The 25,920-nt window shown below is 36.7% G+C and overlaps 1 protein-coding gene across 1 annotated transcript in view; it reads right to left on the bottom strand.

Annotated features, from left to right (window-relative positions):
* The window catches only part of CNKSR2 (connector enhancer of kinase suppressor of Ras 2), a 239,101-nt gene extending 215,347 nt beyond the window's left edge, over positions 1-23,754 (bottom strand). Inside the window, exon 1 of the mRNA XM_006212994.4 lies at positions 23,656-23,754. Coding sequence (XP_006213056.1) covers positions 23,656-23,719 — 64 coding nt within the window. The 5' untranslated portion in view covers positions 23,720-23,754. The remainder of the gene's footprint in view (positions 1-23,655) is intronic.
* Between the last annotated feature and the right edge of the window lie 2,166 nt (positions 23,755-25,920).

The following is a 25,920-nucleotide window of genomic DNA, read 5'->3' as shown; positions in this document are numbered from 1 at the left end:
ATATTTTTTAATGGTTAGAACAGGACTATTCAAGAACATTAAGGCATGAGTTGCATAATCAGAAATTTTTGTATGAATAGGCCATGTTCAGTTGAATGGTCCATTCTTAGCAGAGTCTTGATTCTCACTCAAGTGTAAATTAAGTGCTTATGGAATCTTTATGTCTATTTTCATCTTTTCAGTAATCTTTTCTTTTTTTCTAGTTTCATTATGTAACTTCAGTAAAATTAAATTAGAATGGCTTAAAAAATACCTCATTATTTACATTCAGTGTCAATTATAGTAATTAACTATTTGCAGACTAGTGTTATGGCACATGGTGATAACAAGAATAACTTTTGTCCAGTTCCTACTATGATTTTTGCATACAGTATCACCTCCTGACTACAACCCTCTTTAATGGGTGGTGTTAGTAGTTTTTATTTAGAGCCAATGTTTATTTAGAACTTACTAAGTATTAGTGACTGAGGTTTGTCTTCTGCATAGATAACTTCATTTAAATCTCAGTTTTCTTTAAGGTAGGTGTTATTTCCTCACTTTAAAAAGGAGGAAGAGTTTATTATGTGCCCAAATCCATACAACCAATAAGCAGCAAAACTAGAATTTAAATCTAGGTATATTTAGCTTCAAAGTCCACATTTTCCCCACTGTAATACAGTGACCACTGGAGCAGATTGCTGGAGGTGGTTAGTTATACAATGGTGATGGTGGACACGCCTGACAGGAGTTTAAATTAATGTGATCAAATAGTATAAATAATTCTGACAAAACTTAAAATTAGAATGGGGACATTCTGATCACCTAAGGAAAAGAATAACTGAACTATCAAAAAGGTTTTTATGTTATATCCCAATGTTTACAAGCAACTTTTAAAAATAGCTAATTATGTAGCAACACGTTATATTTTACTATTAAAAAACTAAGCAACCCACATACAAATAAAAATATTACCCAACCATACAGAATTAGCTCTGATATAATTACTAAATTACGTGTGTCAAGTATGACTACAAAGAGAGAGGGAAAATTGTCTCTAAAACAAATTTCCTTTCATCTGAAGGATATACATACAATTAATTTTCATGTAAAAAATATAAGGGATAATTTGAGGATGTACATTCAATAAGAAAGAAGCCATTCAATTAAAGGTTTCGTTTGTTTTTATAAGGTACTTATTTTAGTCATACTGACACTGAAAACGATATTAGTAAAATACCCTAAAGTGGTATTTATGCTTTAAGGTTGTTTATTTGAGTAGGTGGAGGTAGGCAGTTTCTGGTTCCAAATTTTATTGGTATTTATGAGGGCAATCAAACAAGTTTTCTAATATTGTATTACTGTTCCACATAATTGCATAAATACTTAAGATATACATATAAATTAGAAGTCAAGCAAATATCTAGGTTAAATTAACAGCTGTATATATATGACAGACAGATAAGGAAAAACATTAAGGGTCATATTCCAGTGTTTTCTGGGTTGTTGAGACAGGTTAACACACTAAAAAAATACAGGAACAAGACACAATTCTTTAGCTCTTTACCCTACAAGGTGCTTTAGTTTTACCATGTCAGCTTACGTTAAAACACAATTACAAATTTGTGAAATAAGCATAACTAAATTAATAATTCAAAACTGCTCATTCAAGTAAGTCATAGTCCAGCTTTTATACTCCTTAACATTAATTTTTCCTGGGACTTAGACATCAGAGAAACATTTCAGTTACACCATGTGCCGGTTTGCCATTTGTCATGGAACATGAAGAGCCCAGGTGGCTGCCAATGATGCAAACTTTTCCTACTGGTCCCAGAAGCATGACTCAGTGCTTGTCCTGAGGTGACCACACTTCTTATGGTGGCAGGAAAAGTGTTATTATTCCATCTTTGACAGCAGCTATCAGAAAATGTGCATAACACCACAGTTCATTCTCAAGTGATTAAGTTACATAATTCTGACTTTCTTAAAAGGATGACAAATCTTTAAAAATACAATATCTAAAAATTAACACGTAAAAGAAAGCAATTCCTAAAGGACAGCAAATGCCATTAGAAAGAAATTTAGAATAGAAAACACACAATAGCATTTCAGTGGTGAAAGAAAAAGTACTTTTACATTTTCATCTAGTTACTGAATAGTTGACAGCACACCTAAAACAAGAGAACTAACTACACACATATTAAACTTGAAAAAAATCCATTTGTTTCCATTTTGTTAATTTATTTAGTCACTTCTCCCTATTTGGCATTTATATGTTTGTCAAAAAATAATTACCGAAATCTCACTATGGTAATGAAATTTACTTACCTTATCAAACCACAGATAAATGGAGATGTCACACTGCGAAGTTACTCTAGATTTTAAATAAACATTCTTTGAAATCAGAGACTCCAACTGTTGAGGCTTTAACTAACACTGAGATATAGAAATGCTGGAGAGAGAAAGGAATGAGAACGGAATAAACGATGCAATATCTACTAAATAGAAGGAGGAAACAACATTTAAAATAGGCGCCAAGGAGGACATCACAACTAAGTGAACTCTACGAACAAATTTTAAAATAATTCAGTGGCCTTGGTCTTTCAAACACACTTTTTGATGTATCAAAGACAGCTATTTGTATTTAGTAGGGACTAATTTATTCTACTATATTAATTCCAGTAGTATGAATGAGGTTACTTAAGTTATATACAGTCGAAGACCACAGGGTCAAAAATTATTCCACATTTAGAGTTTTAGGTGCATGGATATCATTCATAATTAAAATGGCAAATTATTAAAATAAGTGAATTGTAATAGACTACTGAGTATAGCAAACCACTTATTCGGTTCTAAACAGACCACAAAATCTACTCTGTTCAGATTTGGGTTTAATCCTGTTGCACTGGACTACGCTAACAAACTCCAAAGCCTTAGAAAATGAGATTTAAAATCACTGAGTCATAGCACACAGAGATTAGAAGACCATCAGAAGTTTTTCTAGCAGTTAATAGCATTTTAACTCCCTATAAATGGGGTTTGGCATTCTCTGAATCTTACATTTGATTATGTGAAATGAAATCTAAACCAAACATTCTTAATGAGGGGATTATTCTATGAAGTAGGCTTGTTGCATGTGTTAATCAAGACGTGCTCTAGCTTTGACACCAGTGATCAAAAGAATTCGGTCTCTTTTGTTCCTAACAGAGATGTCCTTATAACAATAAAAAAATCTATGTATCATACCCTTTCTGAACTTCCATGTAGTAGGTTCTTTTCGTAATTTTGTTACTAGAAAGATATGTGAGTCTAGACAAGTCCTTTAACCTCTTTGAGCTCAGTTGCTTACATGTAATAGGATGATGGCACAGGATCAAGAGATTTGTATAAATTGTTTCTGGTTTTAACTTTCTATCAATTCATCTCACAGAGAACAAGAGTGTCAGTGTACAGAGAAACTAAGCATGTTCTTTTATAAAAGAAATGTTACAAACTGTTTTAACTAATGATGTATTTCAGTAAAGGCACATAAGAACTGCATTTCAGTTTGTTTCAACTTTGCCTATCAAATATAATTAAAACCATAAATGTTAAAGGTCTATAAACAAAACTGTAAATTTTGTTAAGAATTTAAGAGATGTACTACATTCATAAATACAAAGCTATTTGGTGCATTTGCACATATCTAGAAATAACTTACAGAACTATACATCACACAGACCCTGATTTTAAAAGGATAATTAAAAAATGAACACCAAGAACAAAAAGCATTGTTTTTTTCCCAGCTACTCCATATCAATTTGTACATACTACTTATTCTAATTTGTTTTCCTTGGTATTGTGAGTGCTTCTGTAATTCATATTTTTATTTTTACACAGTAGGACTTTTTAGCCATCTGAATTTTTTTTTTTAAATACTACCAAGGGGTAGGCAGAGAATGAGTATGAGGAGTTAGACTATCCAAGGGACCAGAAAGTATTTGCTCAATGACCTGCTTGCTAAACTTGTAAGTTACTGTTTTCAGTGATGAAAGATTACAAAAAAAGGGAATAAAAGGAAAAAGGAAAAAGGAGAGAAATTTGTAACCTAGTATCTTATGAATTTGCCAACCAGAATTTGTAAAAGTAATCCGGCACTGATGGCCTAGAGTTGAGGAAATCAGATCCACCTACAACATCAAAAATACACCTTCTGCTTTTGTTACATAACAAGTCTTTACGTAAAATATATGAAGTTTTATGCCTGGCATTCAATTGAAAGTACAGAAAAAAATTAAACCTTCTAAAAATCCCTAAGTCCCAAAAATCACTAAAGTAGATAGAAAAAGAATCAACAATGCTCATCATTCATGGCTTCTAAACCAAATATGAGAATGAAATAAAAACTTAGAATCAGAGTATCTTGGAGTTTTAACGGAGAACATATCACCCAACATTCTTTCATAGCAAAGAAAATCAGAAGTTCAAACTATTTACTTTAGGTAACTCTGAGGGAAGCACAGCTGTCTCAATCACATGCTCTCATGTTTTAAAAGTCATTCCTTTGGTTTAAAATTTACATGGTTTTAAAAAATGAGTTATAAATGGCTCAGGGGCGACCACAACAAATCCAAAGGGTCTTCAAAGTTTGAATGAAAGAGTAAAATGTGACACAGTGTTGTCCCCTGTCATTAAGACACATATAATATCAAAAAGATGCAGAAAAAGTAGTAATAACAACAAAATCATGGAGAAAAATAATTCTCAAAGGCTTTAAAGTCAGCATTGTTACACTATTACACTGATTAAAAGGAGGCTGTTAATCAATTTGTATATTTAAAAAATTCTTCTAAACCAAATTTTATGTGTGAGTTGAAATCATTTACATGAAGTGCACCAATGCTGAATATATGGAGCATTCTTCCAACGAAAACCAAAGTGCATGTCAAAATGTGAAACCTAAGGAGAAAAAAACTGCTGATAATTTTTTAAAAATCGAGCTTACTTGCATTGGTAAAGTATACTTTCCAACAACCATTCTATAATATAAAACAAAGGAACTAATTTGTAGTCTTAATGCTTCTCAATTGTTCTCAATCCAAATACCATTTGTGACACATGAATGAGAAAAGTCATTGTTTTGCCAGTGATTCTCTCTTGTTTTCAGTGATCCAAGCTCAAATGAATTGGTTCATTTGTTTCTGACAATTGACTGTTTCTCCTATGAAAAGTCAATACATTCTTAACACTTAAATGGAGCTCTAGTGTTCATAAGTGCCTGCTATTTTCATTGCACAGATTCAGTGTTTAATAACTTTTATCACCATGTATACGCTTATGATAAAACTCTTATATTCCAATCTTCTGACAATGGCTGAGAAGTGGAATTTCAATGATTATGAACATTTTGGTAAAATAAAGGTGAGAAGTACAAGGAACCATGATATGCAAGGTCTACCACTGAGATGAGACTTTATACTGCTTCAGACTTAGCCAGGGATGGTGGAGCAACAAAAGCAACTCCCTAGGACCTTTGTATTGAGTTCCCTGGCAGGAAGAGGGAGATATATCATTCCAATAATTAGGCTGAATTACTTAAGTGATCACTTGACTCACATGAGGAAAAAGTTGTCTGGAGAGAAAGGCTTCAATAAAGCTGTTGGAGGAAGAAGTGCCTACACACAAAGGAAAAGAGTTTTCAAGAGAGTCAGCCACCTGAAATTCATACTCTAAATACATTTTAAAATCAGTTAGAATCTTCCTTGTATGCCATGTCTTAAGGCAAACATATGTGAACTATATCCAGTGATTTATTTCTAAATTGAGATACTTAAAAAATTCTTTTCCATAAAGATCAGTCTAAAATCCCATTTAATAATTAATAAACTGTTTTTGACAGTGTCAAAATGTTACTCCATTTCTACCCAGACTACATGTTGACTATTCTTCAGAATTCCCTACAAAGCACATTTTCCTTACCCTCATTTTTAGATAAAGAAACTGAGGGCTTGAGAAGTGAAGAGATGAGTCAAACATACATGACAGGACAGAATTTAGTTTGGACCACAACTGGAGAGACTTCCAATTCCAACTGAATACTAGAGATAATTTGTATTGTCTTACATACAGTACTTCCTACTAGATATTTGTCCCTTTAATCTTTTTTTTTTTAAATTCATCTGTATGAAATGTAGAGATGGAGGAAAAGAAGAGTAGGGTAGGGTAGGGGAATGAAACTTTTGGCATGGCTAGATGATAAAGATGTTTTCAGCAGCCTTGAAAGGCATCATCTGGCATTTCTATTTGGGAAACTAGAATATTAAATTCATGGCAGCCTACAAGACAGTGGTTACCATACAATGATTACTCTTAATTAACTTATCTGAAGAACTCGTGTCCATCTGCACTGCGAAAAAGCTTCCAAGTCTACTTCTCACCATCTGTATTCCATAAATCATGCAAACCACACAATTTACTTCCACCATTCTGTTTTTAATTATTATGAGACTATCTGCATTATAGCAATAGCTAGTCATCCTAAATCTGTGTACTTTTGTTATGAAAAGCATCATTGAAAAGTTGTGAAAACAACTTCAATCTAAATGTTGCCCACCTATCTTGGGACAGAGTCTATCCTGGGATAGATACTGAAGAATCTTGGAAAGTCAACCTATCTTTACCAATCACATTCAAAGATAGCTTCAAGTCCTTGATACTAAATGTACAATCTACACTGATAGTTTTTTTTAATTTCTTTAAATGCAAAGCATTCTTACTAAAACAAAACAAAGCAGTAAAAACAAAACAAACTCTCCTTTCATTCCTATGAGCACAGCTTAAGAAAACACCTTGTACAAAAACATCTCTGTATTTCACAGAGAAGACATTCATGCATATCTAAGCTGGTAGTCACCAGAGCATAAAGTCAGGGAAAGAAAGGAATATTTAGCAGCAAGCCAGGGAGACATTTTCACATCAACATCAGAACTTCACACTTTCATAGGGGTGGATTAGTAACAAAGAATCAAGTAAGTTGAAATTGTGATAAATATAACATTCAATTTATTGTGGCAAGAAAAAAATGTATCAAGTTAAAGCATTAAATTCCTGGTCACAGTTTTATCTACTTATTACCAGAGTCTGTAACTTTTAGAATTTTCACACCAGTAAACTAGAAAACAAGGAAGATCTTAATAAAAAAAAAAAGATACAGGAATAAAGTGCAAGTATTAAAGTAGTTCTGCTTTGAAATCAAATATAATTTCTTAGAGAAGTGACCAAAGGATGTCAAGTTACAGCCACTCTCATACCCAAAACTCAGCTACTAAACACATAACATGACCCCATAATACAATGAAAATAAGGTGTTACATTTAATGACAAAAAGAAAAATGGTGACTTCTTTGCAGAAAAGCAATGAGAAAAGGTCATTTAGTTATATTCAATTTCAGCATATCTGCCCTAGGCAAATACCTGTTCTAAGTAAATATGCATGCATATTTATAAACACATTTATATATTCCGCTTAGAATCAATTATTATAAACCACACATTTGCTCAAAAATTTTCATGCTTTGTTTAACATTCCTACACAGTGTCTGCAGGAAACAGAAACTACAATTTGAAAGTGTTGGGAACCAGGCTTTGTTAACAAGGTTTAGAATAGCACACTCTTCTGTCCAAGAGTTTAACTGCAAATCTGTTAGCAGTGAGGTAAAATACGTAAGGAGTTGAAGCTAACTTTTGGTAGTCTCTATCCTATCGCAAGCACATTCAGTTTCCATTTCTTGCTAATCATTTCCTGATTAGCAAAAGGTTTTTAAAAAGCTAATCAAATAAAAGATCAATTTCAGTAGAAGGGAAACCAGATATAACAGTCATTCAAAAAAATTTTTTTCATGTGGAAGAGCATGAGATTTACATAGCAGCCAAGTGGTAAGGCTGAGGTTCTTGCTGCCAGGCCAGGGCCAATTTTGCCTCTTGGAAGCATTTTGAGTACTGTGAGGAGTTTGGGGTTATCACAACGATCAGATTACCGAATGACTGCTAGATCAACGGGTGCTAGATCAACAGTCCCACACTGAAGAACTCCTACATTCCACATGGCTTTTTTTGTTTACATTTGAAAGAGCTTATTATTAACATTCACAGAGAGGCAAATCAGTGTTATTTCACATGAGATTATTGCTTATATTTTAGTATTAACAAATTTGAAAATAAATTTAACTTTGATTTTTTTTTAATTTAAACTTTTTCCTTCACAATAGTTTTAGGTCTACAGAAAAGTTGCAAAACCAGTCCCGAAAGTTCTTCTGTACTTCTCATCCATATTCTGTTGTTAACAGCTCATGTTACTGTGACACATTTGTCAACTAAGGAACAACATTGGTATATTGCTGCTAACTAAACTCCACGCTTCATTTTGACTTCACGTTTTTTTCCTAATGTGCGTTTTCTGTTCCACGATCCTATCCAGGACATGATAATACAAATAATCCTCATGTTTCTTTAGCCTCCTCTGGTCTACAAGTTTCTCACATTTTCTTTGTTTTTGGCAACCTTGATAGTTTTGAGCAGTACTGCTCAGGTATTTTGTAAAATGTCCATCAATTTGTGTTTGACTAATGTTTTACCCATGGTTAGGCTGGAGTTCTGGGTTTTGGAGAGGAAGACCACAGAGGTGAAGTGCCATTCTCATCACATATTAACGGTACATGCTATCCACATGACTTATCACTGATGAGGCAAACCCTGAGCACCTGGCCAATATAGTGTTCGCTAGTTTCCTTCACTGTAAAGTTGTAGCTCCCCTTCCCACACTCTCTTCTTGGGAAACAAGTCACTAAGTGCAGCCCACAATCATGAAGTGGGGAGTCAAGTGTCACCTCCTTGAGAGGGGAGTATCTACATAAATTATTTGGAATTATTTGTATGGGAGATTTTTCTCTCCTCCCTCATTATTTATTCAGACATTTATTTACATCAGTCTGGATTCATGGCTATTCATTTTATACACTGATTTATAATCAAACAGTACTTTTGCTGCTCAAGTTGTTCCAGCTTTAGCTGTTGAGAGTTCTTTCAGAATGGCTCCCAAGTCTTTGACATGCCATCATTGTGGTTTTTGAACACTTCCTTACTTTCTGGCTCTACAAGATTCTCCAGGCTCATCTTAAACCTTCCTTCCTCAGCTCGAGAAACTGCCATTTCTCTGAAAAGTTGTGGTTCCTTTTAGCATGACTTTTAAATGCTCAGTTGGGATTATTAGAATGACATATCAAATGAGTCTGGCCTGTTATCAGTTCTAGTACTCATTTTTATTCCACTGTATCAATTCATCTGCTCTTCCATTTTCTTGTACTTATGTGGAACAACTTCTGAACTAATTGTTTGCTTCTCTTAAATCCAGATATGATCATTATAAACAGGCAAACATACCACTGTCTTTTTCAAGAACAGTCATATCATCTACATAAGCCTATCTTTTTATAAATTATTTTTCATTTTTATTACAATAAGGGCAGTAGAGAATTTTTTTAATTATGTGCGAGGTAGGTTTTATTATCTATGAATTTTATTTCAAGAGACATTAAATAATATCTGTCATGTAAAGGGGGTACTGCATCCAAAGGACTGATATAAGAAAAAATAAAGTAGACAACAATGTGTGAGCTTTTTTGGATCCTGATTCAAGGGGAAAAAAACTATAAAAATATTTATGACATTTATGAAACTAGAAATTTAAACTAGACATTTAATATTAAGGAGTAAATTTTGCTGTATTAATAATAGTATTGCAGGGGTGAGTGCCTGTGATGTATATATTTTTAAGTCCTTATCTTTTGGAGATACATACCAGTCTTAATTTTTTGTGATCTCATTACTGGTATATCAGTAGGAAGAAAAATGTTACTAGATCCCTAGGTATTATTCTGCTATATTTTCTGTGTTCATCACAATTACAAGAATAATCTGGCAAAGCAACCTCATTTGAAAAAAAGTCTCAAAATTAGAAACCATTTTGTTTAAGCATTAGACACGTCTTATAATCAAGGTAGACAGAGATTCATGGTGTTACCATATTTAAGTCTATTTCCTACCCTACCACTTATCAACACAGAATGTCAACAACTTTTTCAACGAAAGTGATGAAATTCTTAAAAACAACCCAAACAAAATTAATTTAAATTTGTATAGATCTGAAAAGATAGTGAACACATTATAAGAGAAAAAATGTTTTACATAATTAAATGGACAATGCTAAGGCAACTTCAAAATAGTTGGTAATTACCACAGTTCATAGTTGATGTTATTTTTTAAGTGTCTATTGTCCTAGGTATTGTGGTAGCTTTCATAAAAAGGAGAGGCTTCAAATCATTCTCTCTACAACCAGAGAACAATTTGTTTTCACTTATTTTAAAACTTCCAGCCTAAAGCAAACTCACCTCAATTCCACTAAAGGAAAATAAGGAGAAATAGAAAATACCATCTTAGTGTTTTTACTCTGAACAAATCCTACTTTAACTTCCTAAATATACGTTATAGATACACGTGCAAAACCATGTGTATCATTTTAAAACATAGTGTAGATGGAACTGTACCTTTCTTTACCAATTTACAAGTACACAACAGAGGAATCATCTCTAGCTTAACTTGACCACTCCATATTTTACAATGATTTCACAATAGTTTTTTGATTGATTATGATTAAATTTTCTCAAACACTTAAGATTTTTGTGTGTGATTCACTCTACTATTGTATATGTAATATCACAATTAACTCTGTGATAAAGGAATTTCCAAATAAAACAATTTGAGGAGAACAATTTCCATTTAGTAGGTAGGTAAAGGGTTTCCAAGCTATAGGAACATACTAAATAAAGTCTGCTGTTCAAAGAAACACTAATGCAGTGCAATGTTAACCACTGCTAAATAAATCTGAACAGAATACTACCGAGGCCATTAAAGGTATACCTCATTTTATTGCACTTTGCTTTATTGCACTTCACAGATATTTCATTTTTTACTAATTGAAGATCTGTGGAAATCCTGCATCAAGCAAGTTTATTGGCACCATTTTTTCCAACAGCATTTGCTCACTTCATGTCTCTGTGTCATCTTTTGGTAATTCTTGCAATATTTCTTTTTCATTATTATATTTGTTATGGTGACCCATGATCAGTGATCCTTGATGTTACTATTGCAACTTGCTGAAGGTTCAGATGATGGCTAGCATTTTTTAGCCAAGAAAGTATTTTTTAATTAATGCATATACATTTTTTAGACATAATGCCATTGGACACTTAATAGACGACAGTATAGTATAAACAACTTTTAATGCACTGGGAAGTCAAAAAATTCATGTGAATTGCTTTATTGCAATATCCACTTTATTTCAGTGGACTGGAACCAAACCCACAATGTCTCCAAGGTAGGTCTGTATTTCTAGTAAAACGTAACACTGCTTAGGAATATCTGTTCTCAAGTACCACTACTTTTTTGGAGGGGGATTTCCTTTTTAAATATATATATAAAATATTAAACTTTTTAAAAAACTTTCTAGGTCTTGTTAATACTGTAAGTATAAGTCTTTTTAAAAATACTTTTTTAAAAGTTTTTTTTAAAGTATGTAAATCAGTATAGCTGATTTACAATGTTGTATTAGTTTCAGGTGTATTCCATAGTGACAATATTTTTATAGATTATACTCCACTTACAGTAATTTTGAAATATTGGTTATATTCTCCATGCCATACATTACATCCCTGTTGCATATTTATTGTATAGATAGTCGTCTGTAAGCTCTTAATCGCCTTCCTGTCTGGTCCCTCCCCCGACACCTCTTCCCCACTGGTAACCACTACTTTGCTCTCTGTTTCTGTAAGACTGTTTCTGGTTTGTTATATTTGTTTGTTTTATTTTTTAGATTCCACATATATGTGAAAACATAAGTATCTGCTTTTCTCTGACTTACTTCACGAAGCATAATACCCTCCAGACCCATCTATGTTGTTGTAAATGGCAAAATTTCATTCTATTTTATGGCTGAGTCATATTCCATTGCTTGTGTGTGTGTGTTTGTGTGTGTATCACGTGCATGTGTCTGTGTGTATCACATCTTCTTCATCCATTCATCTGTTGATAGACACCTAGGTTGCTTCCATATCTTGGCTACTGTAAATAATGCTGCTATGAACACTGCAGTGCATATATCTTTTCTGAATAGTGTTTTCATTTTCTTCAGATATATACCCAGGAGTGGAATAGCTGGATCATATGGTCATTCTATCTATTTTTAATTTCTTGAGGAAACTCCACACTGTTTTCCATAGTGGCTACATTAATTTACATTCCCACTGACAGTGAACTAGGGCTCCCTTTTCTCCATATCCTTGCCAACATGTGTTATTTGTTGTCTTCCTGAAGATACCCATTCTAATCGGTGTGAAGTGGTATCTCAGTGTGGTTTTGATCTGCATTTCCCTGACACTTAGTGATGTTGAGCACCTTTTCATGAGGCACCGTGTACTTTTATTAACAATCCTTTGAGAACAAAGCATCTCAGCACTGGGTTGGTAGTAGCAGTAGCCTAAAGTAGATCTTTTGCCTAGGTCTAGCTCAGCAGAGGAGAGCATCAAATTCCTGGAGTTCAGTTTAAAATAAGAAAGATTTCACCAAGACTACACTTATATGTGGAATCTTCATCACTGGCTAACGTCCTGTTTTGAGTGGAGACTCTTCACCTCAAACAAACAACACAAAAAACACCCCTCTAAAGGCCAAAGGAACCCAAGAACCACAGCCAACCTTATCACACAATAGAGAAAATAAATCTGATTGGAGAGGACATCCACATCCTTGAAAGTATTCCCAGGATTCTTTCATGTCACATCTACTTCTGGTAGAAAGGCATGGTAAACATATTTTATATTGTAAAATCAGTTAAAAATTCATTCAAATTCTGCTTCTTTCTCTTCATATTTATTCATTCTTCAAAATGTTTATTGAACACCTGCTCAATAAATATTTGGGTATATAGTACAAGTCATTCAATGTTTCTAAGGAAAAGTTTCTTCATCCATAAAATAGCAATAATTCCAACCTTTTAGAGCTAGAATAGGCATAAGATAATGCAGGAAAAGCACCTAGGACAGTATATGGTATGTAGTAAGCGGTGAATAAATATTACTTATTATTAGTTCTGCCTCTAAAGACTGCTAATAGAATGAAACTTCTTCCTTAACTAAAAAAAAAGCTGACATTTATCATGTATTTGCTATGTACTAGGCATCATTTTAAACATACCACAATCCTATGAGGTAGGTAATATTATTACCCCTATTTTACAAAAATGAGAAAACCCGGTGAGCTACTTCAACTCCCCCTCACTAAAATCACAGCTGAAAGTAATAGAGTGTGGATCTAACTAAGAAATTTGATTTCAAAGTGTTCTTTACTGTATACTAAATGGTGCCAAATTCAAAAGGTAGAAAATTCAGGAAATTTTTTAGAAGTCAAGTGTAAAGATAATTATATACAAACTTGAACTGTGTCCTTCACTGACGAAAGTGTAAACTCAATTCAGTAGGCAGAAAAAAAGAGTTAATGTTCAACCTAATTCCATCACTGAACAGCTGCACATCTCAGTTGATCTGCTGCTTAACTTCTCTGTACCTTACCTGTAAGAGTGTTATCAACTGTCCTTTATTTCACTTTTAAATACTACTACTAATAATAGATGTGAAATGCATGATACCTTCTTAACATGGGCCAATGAGGGGAAGAACCTAGCTATATTACAGAATGTTTGCAAAAATATTCCAAAAAATCAAAAACTATGATTCTAACTAAAAATCAAACTCATTTCTAGCATATTTTCAGCATGGCAAAGTATGGTACTTGAAAACACCATATCCTCTAGGGTCAAACAATTTCTTTCCAATCTTGATTATATTATTAGATTGATCCACAAACCCTTCCTTCACATATCAAGAGTCAACTTCAATAGGAACCTACTGAAATTATTACAAATCCCAAATAAATGGGATCTGAATCAACTTTTTTTAAACTGTAAATATACTTAAAGCATTATGTCTAGGGACAGACTAAAAAGAAAAATTATGTAGCTCACAGCAAAAAAAAAATATGACAATGAATAGATGTACGTTCATGTATAAATGGAAAACTGTGCTCTGCACTGGAATTTGACACAACATTGTAAAATGACTATAACTCAATTGAAAATTGTTAAAAAAAAAAAATAGGATATAACACCCAAAAAGAAAGAAAGAAAGAAAGAAAGAAAGAAAGAAAGAAAGAAAGAAAGAAAGAAAGAAAGAAAGAAAAATTATCTAGCCTTAAGCATTCCATAGAATGAGCTTCTCTGTGCGTGTGACAATGCAACGTCAAACTGAAAGCTTCTGATCTGACAGCTAGAAGGCAAGGGAGCAGCCTTTTAGATAAGGTAACCTTCTGCCATTGATTTAATGGAAAGCTGGTGTTAACAGAGACTGTTGCAAAATTCATCATGGCACCAATACAGAGGGAAATGGGGAAGCAGCACCTAGCCCTGCCATCCATCCATATTATGGCTACACCACACTGAACTTGGTTTCCACACTGGCTCTAGCAGGCAGGGAGGAAAACTAGCAACTGAACAATACATCGGTTTTGAGCACCAGAAGTAAAAACTCTACAATACTTTATCTTTTATATATATTTTAATAGCCCAGTACCTTGTTTTGAAAGACTAAAAATGTAAATGAACAGAAAATTAAAATATGAATTTTCTGCTCAGCCAGGGGGGAGAAAAATCACAATTCCCAGGACTAGCAACTATTTTGGAAAAAATGTAGACAGTTAAAAAAAAAAGTATATGAAATAAACTCCCACACACAAATATAAAACATAACAAAATTATAACAAGAATTCAGCTAATGTTGAAATTACTCATTCAGCATAATTACCTAAAACAAGTATTTCAAAGGTTTTTATTAACAAATTACAAGTCTAACTAACAGCTTGCTGGAAAATAGATTATTTCAAAAACTTTGGTAAACAAGTTGGAAATAAGTAAAATCCAGGATCTAAGCCAGCCTTCCATTGATTTGTTGTAGGTATTATTTCAGAAACTATGTTGCAAACTCATTTTAAAAACAACAAATGTAGCTGAAACAAAATAAAAAGCTTAAACAAACAAACAAACAAACAAAAGAGTACTGGGCAACACTTTCAAAGCAATGTTTACGGGGGAGGGTATAGCTCAGTACTAGAGCCAGTGCTTAGTATGCACGGTGTCCTGGGTTCAATCCTCAGTACCTCCTCTAAAAATAAATAAATAAATAAACCTAATTACTTTCCCCTACAATAAAAAAAAAAGTAAAAGCAATGTTTAAAAACAATGCGCTTTCTTATCATCTTATCAGAAGACTATCCAATCTACCTAATAAGACTAATTTCCAAGAACATTAATGTCAAGTAAATATAAAACAGACAAGTATGCTATATTTGATATTAATTATGTAACAATGTTTTTACCATGCCAAACTAGAATACATTAATGCCATTGTGACTTTTGGTTTATTTAATAAATCTTGGTTTTTAAAACAATTTTATGTTGTGACAAAATATTCAATAGATGAACACAGAAAACTAAAACAGCAGTTATTGTACTTACGTAAAATTTAAAATTCAATGAATTTATGCAAATACCCACAACCCTTTCTTTCCTCAAATTGCAAGAAAAAGATTGAGATAATGAAAACTTCTATTAGAATTAATGATTGTAATTGAAATTGAAATTGAACAAGAAATTAAATATATCTTTAGAGTTTAAAACAATTCTATCATGTTTAATGGTTTTTGTAATTCAAATCAGGGCAAAATTGCAATCCATTGTTTTGCAGTACTAGCTAGAACATTTAAGCCTGAAGGTGTTGTTTTGTTAAGAGTTAACAGACATTCAAAGATATGCTAGTCTTAAAATTTTCACTTATTCTGATCTATGTTTTAACCATTCTAAATTTGGGGGGAGAGGCATACTTTATTAGAAAAGTCTCTGTAACTTGCCTCCTGGTGATTATCCAGTAACATGTAATCCACAAAAATTCCACATGAGACACCTGCACCTGTATCCAACAAGTTACACTTTACAGTAATTCTCTACATAGGTTCTTAACCAGCACCCTTCAAAAATTAGTCCAAATAAATTTATAGTTTAAAATATTAAAATTCATTTTTCAAAATCAGAGTGAGATGAAAAGTTATATAAGAAATGCTGATTTAAGATGCATCTTTAAATATCTTAATTTTATTCCTATTAACAAAAATGCAAATTCAACATGAAATATAATAAAGATAACGGTTCTTATTAAGCAAAGGCTATTTTTCATGTTATCCTCCAAATTAACAAATAAAGGGAACTTTCTTCTCACAAGAGAAAAATATATTTTAATTTCTTATATGAATTTTTTTTTAACATTTTTAAGAGGACAAACTTAAGTGATTTTGTTCAATTTCATTCTGCCATATGTTCCAAGATATATAAGTTCTTTCAAAAACATGAAAATGAAGAAACAATTAGAAAATTTGTATAAAAGAAAATAAATGCTTAAGAAAAGGGGTATGTTTTAATTTTTAAAGTAATGTTTGACTATTGTGTTGGACTATTAAATGACATCAGCAAATAATATAGCATAAACACAGAAGTATTACAGATGCATTCAAATTATTAATATTTCTTAACAAAATGAATCTAAATCATGATTTAGGTCACTGAATTGTCTAGAGCAACATAACTATGAAAAATGGATAAAGTAACCAATCTTACTTCCACTGTACTCTGGCACACGGTCTACAACTTGGCACTGAAGTATCCATTAGACCACTATGAGGGACTTTACGTGCATCGTCATGATTTGCTGACAGACCAGTAATCTGTGAATATATTTATTTATTCCTTCACTCAACAAATACTTCCTGAGTGCCTACTTATCACCAGATATTTTCTTATGCATTGTTATGCAAAAAGACTGGTTCCTGTCCTCATCAAATAATCAAACAAATTAAGATAAAAATAAAACTGACAAATGGGACAAATATGCACACAGTATCAAGAGACCGCAGAACTGAGGATCTGATGTGATTCAGGGAATCAGGAAGGCTTTTCTGAGACGGAGGAGGGGAGGCTTGAGATCTGAAGGATGAATAGGTGAAGAAAAAGTGCAAAGTCCAAAGCTGGGCAAGTAGGACTGAAAGAAGACTGGTGTAGCTAACGTAGGAATGAGGTTTTTACCTCGCAGGCAACAGCCAAACCTTCAAGGGTCTTGCAGGCCATTTTAAGGACTTTGATCTTTATCATAAAAACAATGAGAAGACATTCAATTTTTTAAGCAGATGGGGTGAAAAGTGAAAATATAGGACCAGAAGAGAATCATTCTTAAGAAGTTCATCCTGACTGCAGGTACATGCATTAAACAAACAAAGTAAGATTCTGTAATTATCATGACCTTGACTGAAAAGATAATATTTTGTCCTTTGCAATAGGAGGAAAAGAGGATGCAGAGTACATTAATTTTACCTTTTCTAAACTCAACCACCACTTCTCAAACTTTTCCACTGATGTATTTGTAATTGCCGAACAGAGTGTACTCATAACCTTGGGCGGTCTGGGAAATGCAGCTTTAAGCAGACTGCTGCAAGCCTAAAATTCCTGTTAAGCCTCTGGTCTCATCTTTAAAATCATGCCAATTTTGCTTTCTACACCATGAATATAATACCTATGTTTGTTTTTATATAAAAATAATGTCTTAAAATACTTAGCAAAAATCAACTCTTTGCCTTCTTTTGATCGTTTGGCTTCCACAACCAGAAATGTATCATCTGGGGTAGCAAAGGCCTATGCTATGCATGAAAACTGAATTCACTCACTGAATGTTATTCAACACAATGATCCCGTGTTGAAGACTACATTTGCTGTTCTTCAGCCAGACACTAAACTATGACAAACTCATAAAAAATAAAGCTTTAGACTCCATTTTTTTCAAATTACTCTCCCCTCCCCTTTAAATTAGTACCGATGATCCATCCTTCTAGGACTCTTTATAGAAGCTGATGCTTCATCTTTTCTTTCACAATAAGTCTCATGTGTGAGGTGCTGTAAGGAAGTCACATAGAAAGCTAAAAGTCATTAAGAACAAATTAAGTCCAAATCTGAGGTCACTCTGCTATACATGAAAATGATAATTTATCATTGCTTTAAGAACAACATCAATATTTAAAAGCCCATCTTAATTCTTCATATGAGAATTTGGATCAGTAAAATTAGAAACATCTAACAACACAATGTTAATGATGTAATTAATCATCAAAATAACTCATTTTAACATTATTTCCAAACTATTCCTGAGAAACAGATTTGAAACATCTGTACCAATTCAATACACATTCTTTGTGGGCTTATTTTTGGCAGCCAAAGTTTCATAATGTGGTATTTATTTAAACTCAGGACATGATGAGAGTTTTATTGTCTTTGTGAAATGCAGATTTGTTCTTGTACTTTTGTGCCACCTACTCATGCTCCTCCCTCACTTTCCCTCTACTGCCCACCTCTCTCCTTCAACCCAACAAACCTAGACACAACCCCTCTGGTTAATCATCCCATCTCAACCCTAGAGACTCTCACTGTGCTTCTACATTTAGAATACATCCCCCTTACAATATGCCTTAATTAAGCAAATTCCTAAAACCCCACCTTCCCCATGGATTCCTTCCTGACTTTCTAAAATCATCTTCTTTTTCCACTGGTGCTTGTATACATAATGCAAACTCCTAAAATTTACCAAATGTCCTAGTTGGTGCCTGTCTCTATCTTGGCATAGGTTTGTCAATGTCACTGCCATATCTTATAGAGACTGACTTCTCCAAAGCAGGGAATTATTTTTTTTCAATCCAACCATTAAAGCACCTCCCACACTGAAGTACTGAGTAAATAATATCTAAGAACCAGAATATATCTACATAAATATGCTTTTCCCCCCATGTGCACTAAATCATGAGTGTTACCTTAAGGAGCAGATATTAACGACACTATAAATAAAATGATGTTTTTTGTGAACTAAACTATACATATCGAAAAGATGAATTTCCTCTTTGTATAAAACGACAAGAGTTCCTGTTCCAAAAATGTCAAATCCAAATTAGGTGATTGTTGGTTACTATTTAGTCACATTGCAATTGAGAAAAAAGCTAATGTTTCAAAGGGAAGTGACAGGACCCCAATTTGATCATTTAACATATTTTTTTCCTTGCAGTGTATACTCCTCAAGTTCCTGCCAGAAAATTATTCCTGATCTCTCTTTCAAGACAGTTTAACTCAAAAATTTGACATTTCCCTTCCCCTAAGATAAATTTCAACCTCAGCGTTGGGTCCTATGAGGGAAAAAAATGACTAAAGAGCACTGTACCTGTCAAAACTTCTTTACATTTTCGGACACATTCTCCTTTACAGCATTTAACTTTCATACTAAATAGACCTTATTTCATCACTGCGTGTTCCTATTTTTCAGAATTGTATGCAAAACATTGGTTTTATCTTTGTTTTTTATACCTAAAATAATGTATTTCATTTTCTGTCCTCAAGATGGCTGAGTCATCAGGACAGGAATTAGAAGTCAGTGAACGCTTCTTAAAGAAAATGCTTTATAGTAAACAGGAAAGAGCAGAGAAGTTAATTGTGGTATGATTTAAGAAGCTATCTTAAAATTTTAAATTATTTAAGGAATCATAATAATACAACAGTGGATGAAGCTAAGTCACAGAGACCATAAGGGAAGAACAGCAAAGCAGGGACTGTTGGTTGACTTTGAAAACAATAATCCATTTTACTTGATTCAGAAAGGGATTAAAGATCACTGGAAAAATGTCATGAAGGGAGCAGGACCCCGGAAATAACTTTATCTTAGTCATGTGGATATTTTGAAAGAGTTTCAAAGTCAGAAAAGGTATGAGAAGAAAATGGAATTATTGGGTGTGACATGGACAAGGAAAATGAATAATAAAATTAATAACAGGGGCCCTAATGTGTTCAGGGAGGTTTGCTATATTTCAGTGGGGAAAAGTGGATTCAAGCAACTGCAGATTATGAAATATTTCCAGACCCTGCTAGCGAACAGACAGGAGCTGAGAAATAATGTCTTTTTGAGTACTAGACTGAGCAAACATAAGAAGCAGTTATTGGCCTACTTTTCTACCTACAGCTTTTTCCAATAACTGCTTTGTTTTTATTTACTGTAAAAAGGTTTATGTTTTAAAATTTTGTCAAAGCTACAAGAGGACTGAATGTAATTTCCAGCTGAAAACGGTTGGTTTCAAACGCTAAATGGTAAGTATTTGATTTTCTCAAAAAGTCTTTTTATGAAATTAATTTTTAAAATTAATTTTGACGCCTATGAGGTATTTCCAAATAGTCTTAAGTACTATCAAGACAATCTAGGACATAAATGCTTATTTTACTGACTCATAAGAAGTTCATGTATTTACTGGAACTAACATTGACACTGTGCCATATCTGACTTTTTATTGTCAGCAGAAAATTCAGTAAATACTGGAGTTTACAAGCAGTGGAGTTGGGGGTGAACAAAAAAAATGGAAGTATTTCCTCATAGCTTTCTTTACTAATAATTATCATACAAATTTAATATTTATGTCTCCCTCAAATATATTTTAATAAAATGTAATAAATCAGAGTGAATTCAATGTATAAATGGTCCTTCATAATTAATCTTGAATACATGCTATCAAAGCTTAATAATCTTGTCAGCTTGGTTTTTTCCCCTTTATCTCCCTCCCTGCTGACTGAGTTTCTATAGCCTGCCTATAATTTGTCTGGAACTATAAATATATGGCCATGCTATTCTTATATGCTTAATGGTTCTTTTTCTGTTTTAGTGAAGAAAAAAATACCCTAGAAAGAGCATAAAGAACATACCTTAATAAAGAGTTTAACTATCTATAATTGTGACTAGCTGAAAGTATGCTATATATATGCTTTAAACGTTAAGGATGATGAAACTGTCACATTAGGAGCATGCTTTAAAAAACTCCCATAATGTTGTAGTTTTTCCAAAGTCCTGTTCATTTTTTGGTACTTTCTTTATAACACTGTACATTATACAACGCTAAATGAGGTGGAGCCATTCCAAAGCTACAGCCTAAATTAACTGACTTTTAAACACTATTGCATCTGAAGAAAGGGAGAAAAGTATTTTAAAAATGTGTTTTGTAAAGTTTATTTGGATAAAGGGTAAGGAGGGAAAAATTAATTAAGGTAACAGTGTAAGTTACAAGTTGAGGAAACATTTGTTTCATCCAGCTATTTTTAAAATCTTATTTTCTGGTAGTATCTCAAAATCATATTTATATGAAGATTATGGAAATTTCGCCAGTAAGCAGTTTGGGACCTGAAACATACAAATAATGACATTATTCTCTTCCAGTCTAATGTGTACAAAGATACACAAATTCTCTCTTTTTGAAAAGCTCTAAAATCCATCACCAAGAGGTTTGAAATTAAGTTATTCAACTTAAATATAACAATCATTTAAAATCACAGCTAATGATGTTAGCCCAACTTCAAACTGGATTTTAGGCTGGAGAGATTTTTAAAGAACTAGTAACTTAAAAACTAATAATGTGTGTCAGAATATGTGCATCATAGGTTCTGCTTGCTTCAGTGGACCTAAACCGTGGAGAGAGAGGGGAAACTGCAAGAATGTACCGGGAGGGTGGGAGGTGAAGAAGATGGAGTATGCAGCACTCACTACAAGCATCACGGGAATTTGTGAGAGAGTCTCTAAAGGTAACCTGACTCCCATAGAGCCAAGAAAGCGTTTCCTTGAGTATTTCAATAACAAATTCAAACTAAAGTGATCTTTTAGGCAAATGCAAAGAAAGGGTTTTAATTAATCATTCTTGTTTCTTGCATACACCCTGGCTCTTTCTTCCATGATTGAGAAAGAGAGAGTACAGATGTTTGTCTGCATCTGACAATCCAAAGGGGGGAAAATTTGATGGGAATCTAGAAAAGCCGAATTTCAATAACAAATATGAAAAGAGAAGAAACAGGAGAAAAAGAAAAAAAAAGCCACTGCAGGACTTTGTCTTAGTCATGGCACCACAGCACCTTAGCACAATGCACCGCACACGGGGGTGGGGGGGTTCGGTAAATAATAAATTCGATTTAATTCAATACACTCTCATTTGTACTGTGCTTTGCAGTTACAAAGCACTTTCCACGTATTAGAAAAGAAAAACGAGGTAAATTAGGAATAAAGGGACAAGTAAAGGAGTAAAAGCAAAGCAAATGGATAAAGGAAAATCCACAAGAACAAGCAAGACTATTGAAAAGGTTCGAGAGAAAAGGGAAAAAGCTGAGTTTCTCCCTTCCGTTCTCAATCACTTGCAATCAACCTACCTTTCGTTCTAAAGTACCTGGAGCTTAAAAAAGTCGGACTGCGAAGCAAGCCCTAAGAAAGAGCTCCCTCATCTTCGGAACGGGCATTTTCAAACGATAAGCCTTTGGTCCCTGACTAATCTACCTAGAGTTTGTGCCTACGAATAACCTCTAATACCTCCCAAGTGCGGCCAGGAATCCTTTTTTTCCCATTCCACCCATCCCCTGTCAGCATTCCTCAAATCTTAGGAATTTTGGGGGGTGGGAGGGGGGTGCAGTGGTCGTGAGGAAAGGGTACTCTACAGGCCCCTCAACTCAGACAACAGAGGGAGATAGTGAGGCAGGAAAGCCCAGGGACTAGGAAAAAGCCCACATTTGAGACTAGGAGGGCGACTGTCTTTAAGTATGGTTATTAGAAATTGCCGGGGAAAAAAAGGGGGAGAGTCTTCAAGATGGAAGAAATGAGGGGACACTTGAATGCGCATCATCTTACACCTGGCGTCGAGCCCACAATTAAAAGCCCTAAGGTTCAAAGCCTCAATCGGTCAGAAGAGGAGGGGGCAAAGGACTCGGGGAGATGCACAGGAGGCAGCCACAGATTCTAGCGCGGATGCTGTCCCAGGGGAAGCAGGTTTTCCTCTCCCCCAAAGTAGTGCATCCCCGAGCATCCTCAGCCCAACCTGGGGAAGAGAGAGAGCTCCCCGGATCCAAACCCGGGCGGCCGCGTCCTGACCCCATTATGTGGGCTTAAAAGTTGCTGGGAGAGTTGGCGCAAGGAAAGGCACTTGGCAGGGGCGGCCGCAGAGGGGGCGTCAGGATTCCCAGGAACAAAGAGGCCAGGGAAGCGGCGACCAGAGGAGCAGGTCCCTGGGGGCTCCTCCTTGAGGGGAAAAACCAGGGTCGCCATGTCCCCCTGGCCTGTGGGCGCCGAGGGGAGCGAGGAGCGGGTGAAGTGAACCGGGATTCTGCCGCCCAGCTTCCAGCCTCCCATCGGGTCGCGCCCGCCACCCCCGCGGTCTCTGCGCCTCTCGGCGCCCCTCTCCGGCTGGGAAGCCACTGGCTGGAAACAATAGGAGACCGGAATCCCGAGCCCCTGTCAGCCTGGGAAGACCCCCACCGCTCCCTGGCGCCTCCTGATCAGCCGGCGGAAGCCCCGATGGCGGGCTCAGCCGCGGCGGGCGCCCCTTCCCCACCTCGCGCAGGAACCCTGCGCCCCAGGGCCGTCTCGCCCTCCACACAGCGGGCATTACCTTTCATCCAGTCCACTACTTGACTCGGAGACCATTTGCTCACCGGTTCCATGATCAGAGCCATGGGTATGGGGTCGGTTCCGCGCAGGGCGCGGAGCTCAGACACAAAACGAACTCAGCAGCCCGAGCCGCCCTCAGGTGGGGTCCCTTGCTGGCCACTGCCTCGCAGGGAGGACGGCACGGAGAAGGCGGCTTTTGTGTGTCGAGTCTCGCGGCTGCAATGTCTCTCAGTAAGCGGCGGGCAGCAGCGGTGGGAGCGGCGACGGGGAGGGAAAGGCGCCGGGGTCGCGGCTCTGCGCCGGCTCTGCTCCGTCCCTGCTGAGGCGGCGGCTCCTGCCGTTGCTCCGCCACTCCGCTCGGGTCTCCGTCCCACCGGGGCTTCAGTTCATAGCTTGCAGTGCCGAGGGTCGCAGCGCGAAGGGAAGGAGCCGCCACCTCTCGCCCGCAGACAACTTGCCCGTTCGCCTCGTGCGCGGGAGTGAAGCCCCCGGCACGACTAGCCGCCCGGCGGAAATGACGAGGGGCCTCCTGCCACCCAAAATATCTCTCCGCAGCCCTCGGGTGCGGGGCGCGCGCGCCACGAGCCCCCCGCCCGCTCGTTGTCGCGCGGTCCCGCCCCCGGGGCCGACGGCAGGCGCGCGAGGCGCGTGCGCGTGCGCGCCCCGGCACGAGGCCGGATCCCGGGGTCTGCCTGTCAGTCAGGCAGGTGCGGGCGGCTCGCAGCGTAGCGTTCCCGCCCCGCGGGCCGCCCTGGGACGGAGGCGGACGAGGAGCGCGTGCGCGGCGGCGGCGGCGGCGGCAGCGGCAGTGGCAGCGGCAGCGGCGCGAGTCCCCCAGCGGGTCGGTCAGTCAGTCAGTCAGTCAATCAGGTGCTGGCGGCGGGAGCTTGGCTCCGAAGGGCCCCTGAGCGGATGCGGCGGCGGCAGGAAGGGCTGCCCACCAGTTGAACGGTGACTGCTGAGGCGGCTGAGGAGGTACCTGCGGTCCCGCCGCCGAGGGGAGGGGGACGCCGCCGAGCGCGGGGGTTACAGCGGGAGCCCGGGCTTCCCTCGCTCCCGCCCTCCCCGCTGCTGAGTGGGCTCCCGAGGTGATTCCCGAGCCCCGCGCGCGCCCGCCGAGACGGAGGCGTGGAATGCCGCGGCCGGGGAGCGGGCTCCGCCGGCCAGAAACGCCGCGATGACGAGGCCTGAGGGCCGGTGCTGTCGGACCGTCCCCGGTGGTGCCCCGGGCGCGGAGCCTGGAACCTTCGGGCGCCGGCCGTGGTGACTCCGAGGCAGGTTCGGCCCACGTGCCTGTTGAAGGGCCCGGGGTCGGGTTTTCGGCCAACTCCTCCAACGCCGAGAGCGCCCAGTACCTATTTTAGAGGATGTCCTTTTGTTTTCACTTATTCTTTTATAAGAACTGAAGGGTAACACTGGGATTGAAAATGAGTGGCAAACTGTAAACGCCATGCTTCTTCAAAACTCAACGTTCTCCAGAAATCTTACACAGGCTGCTGTGCAACCCTTAGTAAAAAGACAGTTTGCCTAATGAGGCTCAATTTAAACGACAAATAACTAATCCTAGAAAGTATAGAGGCAAACTCTCGACCACCATTGTGAACATTTTCTCTTTGTCATTCTTAAATAGCTCCACTGAGTAAAAGAGAAACTATTTCTATAACCATTTCGATAGTGTCAGTAGGTTTTGCCAGTTTCCTGCAGTAACCCATTTTCTCTAGTCCAACAGCAGGAGATGCAGAACTGCCACTTTTTCTCAACTAACATGAGTTGATATTCCACCTCCAGAACCTCCAACCCCCACCCCACCCCACCCCCCCACACATACACAAAGAGCTGAAACCACAGTAAAAATATTTTTGATATTTTCAGGCTGGTGATACAAACCAAGTAAAATTTAAGATGGCCTGTCTGTAGGCTTGTTTATTTTTCTAATAATCCAAACTTTAAAGTATATGGGAAATTTTGGAAAGAAGTTTAGAAGATTGTCTAGACAAGTCTACACTCGGAGGTTACAGATATAGCACCTTCCTTTCATAACCCAAATCACGGTTGTGATTTACAATTTTTTCTTGCCTAACCAGGTGTGAAAGGCATTGTATTTTGGAGTGCTTGCATTCCAAATGAGTCTCAGAACATTACATCAGTATTTCTAAAAAAGATCATTTCCAGCATCAGTAATTTATGGAGTAGCTTTATGTTCAGAAACAGAATGGAATGGATGCATTGTGAATCATTAGAGGTTGCAGTCAGAGGGGAATGTTAA

This window comes from Vicugna pacos, chromosome X (genome assembly GCF_048564905.1).
Source record: "Vicugna pacos chromosome X, VicPac4, whole genome shotgun sequence".
Classification (NCBI taxonomy): Eukaryota; Metazoa; Chordata; class Mammalia; order Artiodactyla; family Camelidae; genus Vicugna; species Vicugna pacos.
Note: the sequence above shows the minus strand (reverse complement) of the source record. Positions and strands in the feature narration are given on the sequence as shown.